This window comes from Uranotaenia lowii, chromosome 1, assembly GCF_029784155.1.
Source record: "Uranotaenia lowii strain MFRU-FL chromosome 1, ASM2978415v1, whole genome shotgun sequence".
NCBI classification, from domain to species: Eukaryota; Metazoa; Arthropoda; class Insecta; order Diptera; family Culicidae; genus Uranotaenia; species Uranotaenia lowii.
In genome coordinates this window covers 167,689,892-167,707,164 of record NC_073691.1, presented here as the reverse complement: position 1 = coordinate 167,707,164, position 17,273 = coordinate 167,689,892, and the positions used below count along the sequence as shown (strand labels likewise).

The 17,273-nt window shown below is 36.0% G+C and overlaps 1 protein-coding gene across 1 annotated transcript in view; it reads right to left on the bottom strand.

Annotated features, from left to right (window-relative positions):
* Window positions 1-17,273, bottom strand: part of LOC129746386 (uncharacterized) — a 50,472-nt gene that overhangs the window by 1,925 nt on the left and 31,274 nt on the right. Inside the window, exons 2-3 of the mRNA XM_055740061.1 lie at window positions 2,760-3,560; window positions 36-2,175 (exon numbers count right to left, since the gene is read on the bottom strand). Of these exons, the coding sequence (XP_055596036.1) occupies window positions 36-2,175; window positions 2,760-3,560 (2,941 nt within the window). The remainder of the gene's footprint in view (window positions 1-35; window positions 2,176-2,759; window positions 3,561-17,273) is intronic.

Genomic DNA, 17,273 nt, shown 5'->3' with positions numbered 1-17,273 from the left:
ATACCTTATAGATGTACATTATTAAAATTACTTACCGGCAACCGTCGAACATCGGAATACAACTTTTCCATCCTTTCTCGAGTAATCCAAATAATAGCGACCATTCTGATAGAGCACAACGTCACGTCCCTTGGAGTTTTTAGTCAAAATGTAGTCGGACGTGCCGATTTCTTCCTGCGGTTTTTTCACCGTCGGCAGTTCTTCGTCTATTTGACCGCCGGCTATTTCTGGCCACACTTCCGGTATTTCATGATTATGGTCATGGTTTCGCATACTGACCAGCTCGTAAGTGTCCTCCTTGGTGTGGAAAGAAACCGGACATTTAGTTTCTAGCCTCATGGCGCAGCGCCAATATATGGTTCCTTCTCGTTTACGGGTAGCAAAGCGGAATCGATGACCTTGATGAAGAATGAACCGATGAGCCGGAGGAGCGTATGCGTTGATTGATAGGTCCAATGATGATTGCAACATTCCACCAGGATAGCTTCTGTTTAAACTATTTTCGCCATCGGTACTGGAATCCAGTGGCAATGGAGTGCTGTAAACGTTACGCCTTGGTGGCTGATGATTATGGTCAATCAGCTTGACGTAGTTGATAGAACCATCCGGGAAAAGATGAACCGCTCCTCGACACAAACGATGCGACGAACAACGCCACACTTGGCCGCCGTTTTTCTTCTTGTAATCAACAAAGTATCGCCATCCGTTATATATCAGGATCTCTTTATTTTTGTAATTCAAAATAATTTTGTAACCGTTTGCCCGTGCCACTTCTTCGCTGCGAACAGGGTTGGGCGGTGGCTGTTCATTGACCCTCGGGAATCGACCACTGTCAGCCACTGACGTCTGCTGTCGACTCGGGTTGCCATCATTGTCCTTGATAGGACTGGTTATAAGACTGTCCTTCGTTACATACTTTTCGAGATCATCCGTAGGAGGGTGTGTATGGACAAAGTTTTTAGCCTCTTGGATTGTATTGTCTGGCATGAGAAAAGCTCCGGCCGGGCAGTTTCGGAAAGACGTACATCGGTACGAGCGCTTACCACTTTTCGATTCATACTGGAAGTAATACCGATAGCCTTGGTAAAGCAAAAATTCTCTTTTCTGACCACTCTTAACTAGTTGGAAGTCTGTTGATCCGCTGGGTGGAGCATTCACGGGTTTCTTTGCTGGAGTGATCATACACATGATTGCATTCTCCAGCTGCGTAGAAGGTTCTGGCGGATCATGATTATGAGTTTGATCATTCAGATTGATGAATTCGAAACTTGCCTTAGTATGCAACGAAGCCAGACAGTTGTTGTCCTGTTTGAGAACGCACCGCCAATAAAATGTGCCCTCTGGCCTTGCGTGGCAGTATTTGTAATGATATCCTTCCCATACGGCAATCCGCGGAGCTCGACTTCTGCCCCTTCCCGAATCCATTTCCTTCAATTCACCGTCATTGCTGTTAGTGTTTTCATCTTCATCATCCGACGGTTCTCTAACAACGATTCTCTCGATTTTGATTTTTCCATCAGCAAACTGACGAAGCGTGTCTGTGCACAACTCATCATCTTCATTCGTGTGAGTACATTTCCATATCTTCACGCCTTCCTCTTTCGATTCACTCGGCTTGTGCTTATGATCCTTGTACATCAAGCACTCACCGCCCTCTTCATCTTTCACAATCTCGTACGAACCGGGTTTGTCTTCCGAATATTCCTTCTCAATCTTCGGCTGCTTCATGGCAGGAATCTTCTGCTGTTGCTGCTGACGCTGTTGTTGTTGCATCTGTTGCATTCGCTGGAACTGTTGCTGGCGTAAGAGATACTGTTGATGTTGACGCTGTTGCAACTGCAAAGCTTGCGCTTGTAGGGCATCGTTCGGCGTCGATGGTGGCGTCGGGTGCTGCTGCTGCATGATCTCATCGATATGATGCGGCAGCACGATGTCCAACTTGGAATCGTCCAGCTCGGTCGGTGGGTGGTTGTGGTTGATCTTGTCATTGGTTTTGTACAACCGGCCCCGGTAGCTGCAAATCTTGACCAAACAGCTATTGTTGCTGCAGGCCCAGTACCACTTCGGCAAACCACTGCACGATTTGTTACGCCGAAGGAAGCGGTTGGATTCGAAAATCAAATTGTACGAGTTGCAACGAGCCTTGACCACCTTGAAGTTTGTGTAGCTACCGTCCTGTTGGGAGATAAAAACGGTTATCACAATCTGTGCATTCACATCTTGAACGGGTTTGTTTTTTTTTTGGGGTATCCTTACGTTTATATTATGAAATTTACCAGAGTTTCAGAAAAGACCTACATCTGAAAACACTCCTCACGCCTAGTTAGTTTTCGCTGCCAACATTATCCTGCATTGGACAGTGTGTCTTATTTGGACTAACCTACTTGGAAGATCACAATAAGCACTTGTTATCATGGGGCTTCTGTACTAAGTCCTAAGAAACTGTTCGATAGTCAAATGAAGTCGAACAATTAAAGCGGCGGCCTTTTTATATTGGTCTAGGTCTACTGGGGTCTCCTAGATTTACGTAAAAGCTGTTGAAGCGGTCGCCGTGCAGGGACGGGGCTAAGGATCACCCCTAGCTTTGTCTGAAAAAGATTCCCGACGTGACAACAGGAAAAAATGAAAATATGCCAAATGACTTTACGTCAAATGTCATACTCGGAAATCCTTTTTGGTAAATCCTTGAATAGGTCTTGTCTTCCCTTCCCGAAACCGAATTACAATATGAAATGCTGACGTACATCTAAAATACTTACCATAGCAAAGTTTACATTGGGTTTGCCGGCCTGTAGGATCAAATCGCGTAGCCCATCATCAAGGAATTTCTGCACTTTTCGCGTTTGGTCGACGTAGCTAGACGAATAGGGCTCGAACCGATTGCCAATAGCACTGAGGGGCGAACCGTGCTGAGCTCCCCGGTTGTTCCCGTTGCTCGTGTGCAGATGATCTCGGAAGGCACCTTCGAAACCACGCTGTTCGCGTTGCGGCAACGAGGATGTACCGTGGAATGAATTGGGATACTGGCTCGGTCGTGGAGCCATAAGGCGTTCCGTTGGAACAGTGGTAATGAATTTCTGGGGCCGGCCTGGATGGCCGGTCATGTTCGAGTAGTCGGTTATTTTTAACGGTTTCAGTCCCGGGTTTCCCGGATGGGACGAAAATTCCGTCGTTTTAAATCCTCGCTCGAAGCCTCCATTCCCATTGATGGTGGCCTGATCTAGCTGCTTGTCTCCAATTTGAGTTTCTTGGGCCAGAAACTGATCTGGGTTGAAATAATCATCATCATCCTCGTCGTCGTCATTCATCTGTTCTTCTTTAATTCCATAGTTGGAGGATTCATCGGCCTTAACATCTGAGGTCTTCCTTTCATCGTTACTCTCTGCTGATGATTTATCAACGGGATCGGAGCTAAGCCCCAGTCCGGAGAAGAAATGACTTCGTCGCTTTCGCAATGTTTTGTCATTTTCGACGCATTTTATTTTGTACTTGAAGAAAGCTTCTATATTTACGACGCAACCGGTGCAGATTTGTGCATTGTGATCATCTCGAAAACTCAACTGCAAAGAGAAAACAGAAAACGTTATTCTACAAAATGTCTGAAAAATAGTAGAGCATAAATGTTTTCACATCTACATCGAGAAAAATAAACTTTCGTAGTCGGTTAATATTTCAGTGAAGAGCAAGATCGGTTGGTTACTTTTTTTTTCTCTCTTCAACCAACCACCAGTTTTTTCAATCGTTTTCAAGTATTTATAACGAGAATGGATCGAGCTTAATGGCCTTCCATCTTCCCTGCGCTCCATTCCACGTCGCCACGAGAAAGCAAAAAAAAAATACAACCCAAGTCATAGCGCTATTACTTTATTCCATACCCTATCTTGGCTTTTCTATCTTTTTGTTGGTTCTTTCGTCTCACTTCTTGCGATCGGAAGATTTTTCAGTTCTTGATTCCCCTTTTGCTATGTGGGTAAGGTTACATTGAAATTGTACCAAAATGGATGTATTTTATAATGATGTTTACTGCCCCTACTTTCATAACAGTCCCATATGCAAAAACGAGCAAGCGAGAAAATCAGCTTTTTCTGTTTTGGAATACATTTTTAAATTGTGACCACAGCTTCCAGCATAAACAAAAATCGTTTAATGGAATATGTTCTAGGTTGCCATAATAAATCGTAGGACCTGAATTTTTCGAAATTTGACAACTGGTAAGGTCAGGAGCACCATTTTTGTTTGTTATGGGACTGTTATGCGAGCATATTCGAGACCTTTTTCAAATCTACTCGCATAACAGTCCCATACAGAATATGGTTTGTTCGCCAAGCTACCTTCTAAGACTTAAATTTGATCATTTCTTAACATGTAAATGTAGTTCATGAATTCCACATTGTTAGTTGAATCTTATCATGGTTTTTAGGTTTTTCTGATAGTTTTTCTCATAGGAAGACCATCCTTCCTTTATCTTAGCCTGCCTTTCAAAAACTGTAGTTAAATTTACTGTGTAGTGTGCATAATTCGACATCAAGTGAGTTGCATCTTGTTTAAATGACTTGAAGCAATAAATCAAAGATCATTTCACCGAAAGAAACATAGTAAGGTAACTACATCCGTGGTATTTCACATATGGGACTGTTATGCGGGTATATTTCATATGGGACAGTCACTAGTTGATATTTTTTTCGTAATTTCTAGAACAAAGTCTCTTTTTTTATTGTTTTATATTGAAGTAAAATGTTCAAAATGACGAACTGTCAGGTTAGATGAAAAATGACGAAAATTCATATGGGACTGTTATGCGAGTAGGGGCAGTTTACCGATCACAGAATTCTTGATACTCCCTTACTTTACTTTTGAACTTTATTCTCACATTCAAGTGTTCATCTTAATTTGACTTAACATAAAACCTCATTTTATGGATTTTAATATATAATTTCCATATCCAACATCGAAACATGAAACTGGGGATGAATAAACCTATAGGTTTAAAATCCCACAAAAAAAAAGAAACATGAAATCCCAATTTTTAGAAGCCAACTACAAATCGGCATCCCATTTATGAAATCTCATCTGGGAAACACGCAAATCGAAAAAAAAATTGAAACTCGATTCCTAAGTTGTTTAATCTGTTTCAGCATTCTTATTTGAAACTCTAAAAAAAGTCCAATTATTATTTCAATGAGAATTCGATAAAAATATGAATTCTAAATCTTAATTTTGAATTCGAGGTTTGAATCTGATTCCCTTGTACCCTTTCGATTGAAATTTGAAACTTTCTTGCATTTCATATATTGAACTCAGTTTAAAAATCACGTCCAAGCCGTGGCCACAACTTTTTCATTTTGAAATTCACGGTTTTTAACCGGTTTTTCCGGTCATAAATTCAAGGCTTTCCAGGCTTCGATGGTCTGAAATTTTCAACTTATTTTATTGATTTGGATTTTCATCACATTCGTATCATTGAACATTTAGACTAATTCGATTATATTTTAAGGTTCCTTTTCTAAAAATGGTTGAAAAAAATCCTACACAAAATCGTTACGGGTGTAGAAACGCTGTAGTTGACGACACTTTAACGCATTTATAACATATTTTTAATTGATGCTTTTGAATCATGTTCACAATGGTTTTAAAATGGTGTGTTAAAAAGTTTTTTAAATTAATCAAATTAAATAAAATCAGTCCTCATTATGGCAATTATGTGAACCAAAAGTGTTCAAATGAATCAAATGTGGTATTCTATCGTTTTTTGATAAGTTACAAATACCAAGTGTGTCTATACAGTTAGCGAAATTCATGTCTCTGAGAATTAAAAATTTTTTTTTTTTTTTTTTTTTTTTTTTGTTTATGGGTTTATGAGCGCCTGGCTGACCCGGAAAGGAAAAACAGAACGGGGGACAGAAGAGGAAAATTTTAAATGAGAGTAGTATAGCTTAGAAAAGGATAGCGGCAACAGAGCCCGAGGGTTCTGAAGCACCAGTTTAGGGGAAGCGTTAAGATAGTGCTCGACGGACTAGGACGGTTGGTGGGCCCCATATGAACTTCGAGTTAACCCAACCTTCAATTCAACCGAGCAATAGCAGTATGGTATCAAATAATATGATATCATATGCTAACGCCTCGATATCATTGTCAGAAGGGTTCACTATCTTACCGTAGTTGAATTTTCCCTACCTGTCATCTACCTTACTCGTTTCCATAAATTTGGATTCTTCCTAGTTTGATTTAGAAATAATCATAGATTTGCTAAGTAAAAAATATATTCAAGTGATTGATTCTACGCGACTACACGGTTATTCGATAACTCAATTAGGATATCATAAAAACAGAATCTAGAAAAGGTGTCTCTTAAACTCATCAACAATGAACTATAAGCTTAAATAGCAATAGATTTATTAATATCATCAACTTATCAACGGAACAGGAAAATAACAGTGCTGTTCTTTAAAACCTTATCACTAATTGTGGTCAACTTCTCAAACAAACTTTAATACTCAATCTACACGATAGGGGTTCAATTCAAATAAACCGTGTGCCTGTTTTTAAATGCCCGAAATAAATGATCTGAACTATCTACTCATACTTGCTTATCAAAATTATATTTTCTATTTTAAACTTCGATTTATGAATTTCAATCCTAACCGAAAAATGTATAAATCTGCCAAAAAAATAAATAAATAAAAACAAATGTCGAAAGTGTATTACAAACTGAAATATCATATTTGTCAAAACAGCATTCCCGTCCAATGAGCCCCTAGTTCTTGTAAAATGCTTGATTTAAGAATAAGCCAACGAAATTCATAAACCGCAAATGCACACTTTCTAGAGCATTGGGGAGGCGAATACCATTACCTATACCTAACCTAGCAATACTTGAAACATCCTAATTCTATGAAACTAAACTAGCTAACTACCTTACCAAACAGATTATGCCCTATTGAAAAGTATCACTTTATGTCGATAAAATGTGATATTTTCACTACAAAATTTTCCCATTGTTCAACGGAAGGGAGGGCAAGTGTTTCAACTCCCATTCATCTTATCAGCATGGATCATGAAAATTTGGGACACCATTGAGCCTACCGCTAATTTAATTTAAATAAAGGTGTCCAGCACGCCTTCTAATTTGAGTCATATTATGATCCATGCTTGACAAGATGTGTGCAACGACCCTCTCAGGACAATGATAGTAAACCATCATTATCACAAGCATGCACACCGCCGCCGTGACCCATGGGAACCCAGGGTACGGATGTCTCTGAGAATTAAAAATTGTTCCGAAATGCATTCAATCTTATAACTCGCTTGTCACAGTAAATCCAATTAAAATGTTGATTTCAACTGTTGTACGTGCATGAGACGTGAGACCTGAGACATGAGACATGAGATATGAGACATGACATGTCTTATGTCTGATGTCTCATGTCTCAGGTCTCAGGTCTCATGTCTCATGTCCCAGGTCTCATTGTCTCATGTTTCATGTCTCATGTCTCATGTCTATGGTCTAGGTCTCATGTCTCACATCTCATGTCTAATGTCTCATGTCTCAAGTCCCAGGTCTCATGTCTCAGGTCTCAGGTCTCATGTCTCAGGTCTCATGTCTCAGGTCTCATGTCTCATGTCTCAGGTCTCAAGTCTCAGGTCTCATGTCTCATGTTTCATGTCCCATGTCTCAGGTGTCATGTCGAAAGTCCAAAGTCTCAAGTCTCAGGTCTTTAAAGTTTTTTTACACGGTTTTCCGCAATTAGCACGTTTTTTACACGGTTTCCGGGAATTAACGCGGTTTTTTTTTTCTCAGGTCTCATGTCTCGTGTCTCAGGTCTCAGGTCTCATGTCTCATATCTTAAGTTTCGTGTCTCAGATCTCAGGTCTCATATTTCAGGTCGCAAGTCTCAGGTCTCAAGTCTCAGGTCTCAGGTCTCAGATCTCATGTCTCATGTCTCATATCTCAAGTCTCAGGTCTCATGTCTCAGGTCTTATGTCTCGTGTCTCACATCTCAGGTCTCATATTTCAGGTCTCAGGTCTCAGGTCTCAAGTCTAAGGTCTCATGAATCACGTTCTTACACGGAAAAAAATGCATGGGCTTTTCAAATACAGAGTCATGATAATTTTACTATATCCATCATTTAGTATTTTCAACCATGATTTAGTATTTTTTACCGAAAATCTGGGCGATAATACTATGACATAGTATTTTTACTATGCGAACTTTGACAGCTCATAGTAATTTTCTCGTGTCTTAATTACCATGCGCATGATATTTTGATATTACACAATTCGTGTTCTTGAAATTACTATCCCCATGGTAATGTTGAAACACCGTCATTTGTGTTGTCAAAAATACTATGCGCATTATAATTCATAGTAATTTTACTATGTGCTTCGTTCGAGTGTTTATTTTGTACGGGTCAGCCGTTCGCGATTTCGGAACGCGAACAAAAATTATCGGATTTTCGGTTTGTCGGATCGGGAAATGTATTCTCTCAGGTGAGTAAATTGTGTTTTTTTGTTACTTCTAATGAACTGCGTATGAAATATGCTAACAGAACAATTTTCCTATATTGTTGACGAAAGGTTTCCCAGATTGTGTCGTCGACCAGCTGGAAAGGGCCTCAACGAGCCTTTGAACCCGCACCCGGAGCGGCACAGCAGATTAGTCTGTCGGCGAATGCGCTCGTGTTCCTCAACCTCCCTCGATTTCGGACATTGGACAACGTCGGAGGACATTGTGACGATAGCTGCTAACCGGTGAGCTGGCGCACTGTTTGCGGAACGCAATTTCAGCACATCTGCCGGGCCGTTAAATGCAGGCTTTCAGGTGAGTGAAATTGTGTTTTTATTTTCTAATTATTTTACTGCTTGTTGAACAAGCAAACTGAACATTTATTGTACGTTTTCGTATTTCTTATAATTAATTGTTTTCCGTTTTTTTTTCATTTTCATTTCAGACGCTAAATGTGAAGCAACCCCTGTGCCCCATTCGTGGGTGGTGCACCATGAATTGAAGTATTAAGAAAAATAATTTAAGTAAATAAAAATTTTAATTTGTAACAAATGAATTTTATTTCGAGGTCTTTATACAATGCCGCATGGTAATTTTGTGATGTATATCATGATAGGGTACTCATTTTAATGTGTTATTACGATAATGGAAAATTGCAATTTTACAATGCTCGAAGTAAAAGAGCTCATTCTATCATTGACAAGTTTACTATGAACGTAGTCAAAATTACTATGCGCAGCCAAAATTAACACAAAGTAAAATTACTATGTGCATGGTAATATCAAGAACAAAACATTATTGACTCAAAAATATGGTTGCGTGTTGTTCATTTAAACCACGGATCTAGTAATTTTACTATGCTTTTTTTTTTTGTGTGTAGTCTCAGAGTTAAGATTTTCGCAACTACAAAAAGATTTTAAGTGTTTTCCTTTGATAAAGAATATTTTCTCTCAAAAACCGTGTTAATTCATGAAATCCGTGTAAAAAAACCGTGTTAATTCTCGAAAACCATGTAAAAAAACCGTGTAAAAAAACCTTGGTGTATTTTGAGTATGGTACCATGTCATTCTGAATAACTGTTAAAATTTTCATGTATCAAAACACTCTCATTGAAAAGCTGTAATAAATTCTTTACAGTCTTACTAAAAAGTCCTATTTAAAGAATATTTCAAGTAAATTTTTACTGGAAATTTATCAAAATTCTTAAAAAATTTTGTCACGGATGAAGTAAAAAATCAGTTTATTCGAAATTTCTGTAAATTTTCATATGAGTCGTAACAAATTCAAGCCTTTAAAATTGTAATTAGAAGTTTTCTGATTGTTTCCTATTTTACTCCGCAAACTCTGGAAAATATTATATTAGTCTCGTTTTACATTTCCAAGTTTGCCATAAGTTTGGAATTCAAAATTTCACTTTAATTCACTTGTTCATATAAGATTGGAAGTTTGTTTTTTATTGTAATCACATGCAATACTTGAATAAATTCTAAGTCAATATTTGAATTTCTCATCTCGTTCTTTGAGAAAGTTTTGAGCTTTCTGGGTTCCGGGGAAAATTGAGTTTTTTTTCAAATCAAATTGAAGGTAATAGAAGAGAGATCAGCGTAATTTTTAAATATCAAAACTTGAATTTTCTTACCACTCATTTTTTAACTGAAGAATTCTGACATAGAAATTTAAATGATTATTTCGGAATTTTGGGTAGAATCCGTGATTTGGGAACCAAAAAAAATTTTTTCTTTACTTTGGTTTTCCTATAATTGGAATTTTTTGGACGTCATTGCACTGTGGTCCGAAAGGGCTAAAAGTGGAACTTTTTTCGTAGCGCCTCTGCCTTTCATCTTATCTCTTAAGTGTCTTCAGAACATTTGCTTCTTCAAACATGCTTCATAACTTGAAAGCATTAAAAGTTAGTCAAAGTCCACTATAAAAAAAAAAATGAAAATTCTAACTTTTTTATTTCAATAGATAGAGCTTTACTTCATACTACAAAGTTGTAGAATACGTGAAAATATGAAACTTTGTTGAATACATCAAAACTCTATCTCTTTTCAGAGCAGAGTTATAAAGATTTTATTTTGAAAGTTATTTAAAAGTTAGTTTTTTAAACTCAACTATAGTTAGATGAGGATATACATGAATAAGATGTTCTGAACATTTGTTGAGGCATTTAAATCACACGTTTTGCACAAAACACGCAAAACACATCAAACGTATGCTTGTTGTGTTCAAATGCGAGCGCGTGGAGACAAATGACAACAACACCAATTTGTTGCACTTAGTCAAAGCTTCAATGTGGTTTATTAGTTTTAAAAATCCACTTGCACGTTTTTGCAATAAACGCTCGTGAAGTTGAGTAAAAATAAAACTTAAAGTTGCAATAACTTGGTTCGAAAACGTCGTAGAAAGCTGAAAACTTGTGCAAAACGTGTGATTCAAATGCCTCAACAAATGTTCAGAACATCTTATTCATGTAAATCCTCATCTAACTATAGTTAAGTTTGAAAAACGAACTTTTAAATAACTTTCAAAATAAAATATTTATAACTCTGCTTTAAAAAGAGATAGAGTTTTGATGTATTCAACAAAGTTTCATATTTTCACGTATTCTACAACTTTGTAGTATGAAGTAAAGCTCTATCTATTGAAATAAAAAAGTTAGAATTTTCATTTTTTTTATAGTGGACTTTGACTAACTTTTGATGCTTTCAAGTTATGGAGCATGTTTGAAGAAGCAAATGTTCTGAAGACACTTAAGAGATAAGATGAAAGGCAGAGGCGCTACGAAAAAAGTTCCACTTTTAGCCCTTTCGGACCACTGTGCATTGGCGGACGGATTGGCACTTACAAACTTTATATTGCTTTCATTATCCTATACCAACACTGTTGGTGTAAAAATAATCACTAATTTTTTTTAAATAAATATTTTTATAATTCAGTTAGCTGTCTGGGGCAAAATGCAACAAAATGAAAATCACAACTAAACTTCATAAATCTTGTTTCCATATGCTGGGATACGATTGTTTTGAGTTATGCGTTTGTTAACATTCAAATTTCATCCATCCATCCTTAAAAACATTTTTGATAGAAAAATGTAAAATTTAATTCGAACAAAACCAAAAATTACTGAAATTGGTGCTTTATGCGTTATGAGGTCACAAATGTATCAAAAACAATAAATTTTCAATCGTTTTCATTTGATTTTTCATTAATAACAGAGTTTGCTGCAACAAAGTCCATAATGATGTCTTAAAATGAAAGCTGCAACATCGAAAAGACTGGAAAATGTTCGATGATACACGTGATACTTCTTTTGGTTTTCTCATATAGAAGTTTACTATATTTTAATTCAAAACCAGGTAAAATTTCAATGCTATTATTTGATTTCACTAGGGAAGTTATAAAGTTAAAAATGTGATTTTGAAAAGGAGTTCATCAATCTCAAAAAATGAAATTTGTAAAAATCTCCAGAATGCAGCAATTTTTTTTAATAATTCAGATGGATCAGTATATTCGGATAAATAAACAAGCTTATCTTTTGCTGTAAATGTATTTTACTTTTAAACTCGGACTTAAAAAATTGAACTGAAGTTCTGAAATACCAATTTGGTATTTAAATTCTGATCCATAAATGTCGATAGTAGTTTTAAAATTTAATTGCCAATTCGAACTTTGAGGTTAAGTTTTGAATTCTAACCTTAAAATTTAAACTTTGAAATTTAGATTGATATTAATTGCACAAATAGCATCATTCTTTATGTTTTTATTCTGAATATCGATGCATGATTTTTTAATGTTATTTGAATATTTTTTTCTGAAATCATTGTACTATCTCTTAGTTTTGGTTTTATTTCTGTTCTAAAATGAGTATGCTAAGTACAGATAATGAGTCTGAATTTAGAATCTCAAGCTTAGTTATATTTTTACATTTTGAAATTTAACTTTGAGTCCGATTTCAAAACTTGAAATCTTAAACTTAAACTAGAATCTTTTTACCAATTCATATGCATTTTCAGTCCAACTTCTGAATGCATGATTAGAGTCTCAATACAGAGAACTTAATTCGACCTTCGTAATTCTAAGTTCTGAATCAAATCTGCATTCAGAATCTTGAAATATCATACTGAGCCTGAATTATTAATCAAATTTTTCTATATCAATTCTGAATCCAAAATTTGGATTCTGGTATAAAAATTTCGAACAATTCTGGCTTTAATTTGTTTGTTGATGTTTCGAAATTCAAATTTAGATAAAAATAATAACAATACCAAAAATAAAAAATTGAAAAACCAAGGGTTTTCTTACACCGTTTGTCACTCATGTTCAACACACAAACTAAAAAAATTACTGATAAACAAAATTTTGGAAACATATTACAATGAATGTTTCAAATTTTCGATAAGTCAAGAAAGTAAGAAATAAGTTAGTTTCAAAAGAATTTCTAAGCAAATTTAAAATTAAAAAATCTGAATTCTAAAATAAATGTCCAATCTTGTACAAACTTACCATGAATAGAAGATGTTAGGAAAATGATAATAATTGTTAATTTTTATTCATCTAAATTTGGAATTCTTTTCTTCATTTTCAACTGGAAGTTTAGTGAGAAATTCCTCTGTAATTTTTTAATTTGAACAAAAAATAATTAATCACGATTTAAAATGTGAATTACCGATTACTAAACTGCCGTTCTACGCAAGAATGTCCCATGTGACTTTTGGGTCATTTTCACTTTTTTGCTGAAAACTGCTTATTATGGTGTTATCTTTCGAATACAAACACAAAAAAGTATACTTTGTTCTGAACATCTACGAAATTTTCATCTAGGTGGTTGTCTCTATGTTTATGTTTCTACGCAAGAATGTCCCACTGAGAAAAACTCTTCAAAAACTACTCGACTGTAGCATAATTCCTCAAAAATCGCTTTAGTGACACATTGTACTGTAATGTTGAACGTTAAATGAATTTTTTTTTGTGAATGAAGGTCACAGGGATGGACAAGGGAGAGAGGGTCACTTCAGTGAAAGCTTTTTTTTCCACTTCCGGTTCAGATCCATCATTTTGCCTTATTTTTGGTTCCTCATAATAAGCACATTTACGGATACTTATAGTATTTTTTGGCCTACGTTATCGAAGCTCCAGAATGTGTTATTCAAATGAGCTCGATTCATTCCGATCATCCTTAAACTTAGAAAAACATTTTAAGAACCGTTCTGATCCAATTCTGATTTCGGTGTCATTGAATCCGAGGAAATTGTCATTACTGTCTGTCACTGTTCTTTAAACTTGACTCCAAACCGTAAACCTTCAGTATCAATAATGCACTCATCTTATCTATAGTTTTGAAAGCTCAATTACAGTACCGTTCATAATTGTATAGAAATTGGAAGCACGCGCACTGTCACTTCGACTTTGAACTTCCATAACTTTTGACTCTGATGATATTTTTTTAACAAATTTTCTGCGTTAGATAGATCAACTATCACACTATTATATCACAACATTTGAGCTTTCTGGAGTTTGTGTGGCCTAAGATACAGTCATTCTACGAAAATCGGACTTTTTGGACTTTTCTCATTCAAACTGTTATATCTCAGAAACTAAACTACATTTATTGTTGAAATTTTGCAGAGTGATTGTTGAAATGTAAAGCTATCATGTCTGAAGTTTTTGAAAAGTTTTATCGATGGGATCAAAAGTTACGCGAGGTACAATTTTTCAGGCATGAACCTAAAAATGCGATTTCTATAGAATTTTGGACGATTGTTTTCATAGAAAACTCCTATTTTTTGTTTAACAACCAGTAAATCTTTTTCAAAGGGATTAGTAGGCGTTTGCTGAATTGTCAAGACGTGTTTTTTTTCGGCTGTAAATTTTTCCCTAAATTAAAATTAAAAATGTACCCTTTTTTTAAGATTCTTTCCATAAAATACGTTGGAATTGATGGTGATACGGGAGTGCAACCGATTGTGTATACGTTCAGTGAAATAAATTACGGGTAGTCAGGGGAAGAGTTGTTCCATCAGATCTCCATCTGATTTGGTTTGGAAAAATGATAAAAGTCAGCGGCTGATGCGCCGCTGCTGTGAAAAAAATGGGTGAGCGTGACCCGTTATGTTTGGTCACTTTTTTCGGGACATGTACAGTTGCTGTTTTAAAGGGGGTTATTCAAGAATCATCCATAAATTTAAACATCGAATTCTTGAACGTAATGTGAAAGTGCGATACATAGGATATTCCAAAAGTAAAACAAACGTTAGTGCTTATAATATTTATTGGAAGAAGATCACAGGTTTTCCGGAAAAAATGTGTTTATCCCCATTTGATTTTATTCAAACCGTGAGAAGAATACCTGATTGGAGTGTTTGTCGGCCGATGCGCATTTTGCTGCTTAAAAATTGGTGAGCTCGTTCTTTGCATTTTTTTTTATTACCATTTGCAATTCCGACTTGATATGAATCTATGTAAAACGCAAATTATGTTGTGAAATTTATCATGTTGTATATGAAAGTGACAAAAAAATACATAAAGATTAAAATTTGAAAACAAAAGTAAAAAATTAGCGATCGTCGGTTTCAGTAGATTTTTTTCTTTCCCATGGTTTTGCCAGACTGAAATCTGGTAATGCAAAGCTTGCTGCGTCCATATCTGTATGTTGCTTCTCAAATTTTAATCAGTATGGATTCTGAAACCTCGGTAAACCTGATAAGAATACTTAATTTTTTGGCTGTTTAATTTAATTTTAAAAGACAAATGAACTGCGATAATATGCTTGATTTTTGTTTGTTTTTTTTTTTTAATTTGTATATGGAGGAATTTTCGAGTTCCTTTGAAAACAGGGAGAATAACTAATATGAAATGGAATTGCAGGTGGTAAAAAGATAATATATGAAACAATATTATTAATTTGTTATATAATAAAATAGCTTAACTCTATTATGGGGTTTAGTGGGGGGAATGGACAGGACATTAAACGATCGGAAGACCGATATACAATGGATTGTGGGTTCAAGCCAGCCGGAGTATCTCGGCAAATTTGGAATCATGAATAGACTACTTAGGTATCTTTTCAGGATTCTTTATTTGTTTCGAACAGTTGGAAAGGAGTGAGATGAGTCAAACCTGTCCCAAGCCAGTGGTAACGGACCCCTTGGTAGTGCTGCAATTATTGTTAATGAGTTAAGGATGAACAGTATTTGAATGTGCGATCGAGACTTCCCGTACCGCCTCGGGTCGAAAGACCTATCAGCCACTGGTGGGTTCTCATACATACATACATACATACAACAACCAGTAAATCTTTTTCAACCAAAAAATCAAAACAATATTGCGAGATTCTGATTTCAAAACACAAATAGATCTTTAATTTCATTTTTTTATTTCATCATTGCTTTTGCCAGACATTTTTTGACTGATTTGTGGATGGAAACGATTATGTTCTCATGAATCGTCCAAAATTCTATAGAAATCGCATTTTTAGGTTCATGTTTGATCTATGCTCGCCCACACACTATACACACATTTTTCACGCGAACACAAACGATTGCTGGCGAAAACAGCAACAGCAACAAAAAAACCATATCCACCCCGACTGGGAGGATGGTTTGTACAAATTATTTCGATCCCGACCGATTTTACTCCAACCGTTTGGGCGCTCATTCAAGCATACATTCAAGCATACACTATGCAAATCGTGTTTACAGCGACAAAATTTCATCGAATTTCATCGCATTTGTACTAATGTTGTATAGTCTGTGGCCCGCTTTAGTTACACTTCTTAATAAAAACCCATTCTAAAGACGAGATAGGGTTTTTTTATATCAAGTTTTGAGTTCCAATACAAAAGGTTGATTGAACTAAAACTTAAAATGTACAATCAAAGTTAGTTTCAATTCATGAACGTCAAATAATGTCGTAGATCGAAATGTCTCAAACCAAGGGCGATTCATGCCGAAATTCCGCCGGAGGCGAAAAAAATTTCTGACTGTCTGATCAAGTAATTTACCGTTACTACCGTCAATATTAACACGCGCAATTCAAATTACTCTTTCATTGGTTCATTTCCGGAGAAAAAAAGTGACTTTTGGTGATAAAAGTGACCATTTTTCGGAAAATAGTGACTTTAGTGACCAAATAATGAAAAAAGTGACTTTTTAGTGACTGAACCAAAAAAAGTGACCAAGTCACTAAAAAGTGACTCGCTACCAGCCCTGCACTTCTCAGTCATCACTTGAATTTGAAGTGAGAAAAAATATTCACTTCCCCATCACTTGAATTTCAAGTGAATGTCGGGTTGTAATTGTGTTTATTTTCAGAGTTCAAAATGGCAAATTATAAAGAGCAGCGTTTAAAGCTTATGCTGGATTTGGATTTTCCCAATTCTTTACTAGGCGATTTTGGCGGTAGTTTGGTTAAACGTGATGTAAAAAAAAGTTATTTAAAAGCTTGTGGGTTGGACTGGATAGATTTTCTAGTTTTCTGGTCAGGGAAGATTTAGAAGTCGCACTATCCGCAGTAACCGATCTGCCTTGGGATTACGATGGAATTTTCCAATCAATAAATTTATGGCGAAGGCGTAATGTAAGTACTTGAAATCGAAGTGGTGTTCTATAAATGTTCTTTTATTCAAAAACGCGAGAGATAATTAACTAGAAACTTACTTAGAAACTCAGATAAATTTCACTCGAACGTCACAGTGTAATTCACTTGACCGGCCACTTAAGCGAATTCACTTGACCCATCACTTAAAATTCAAATGAAATTACGTATGGC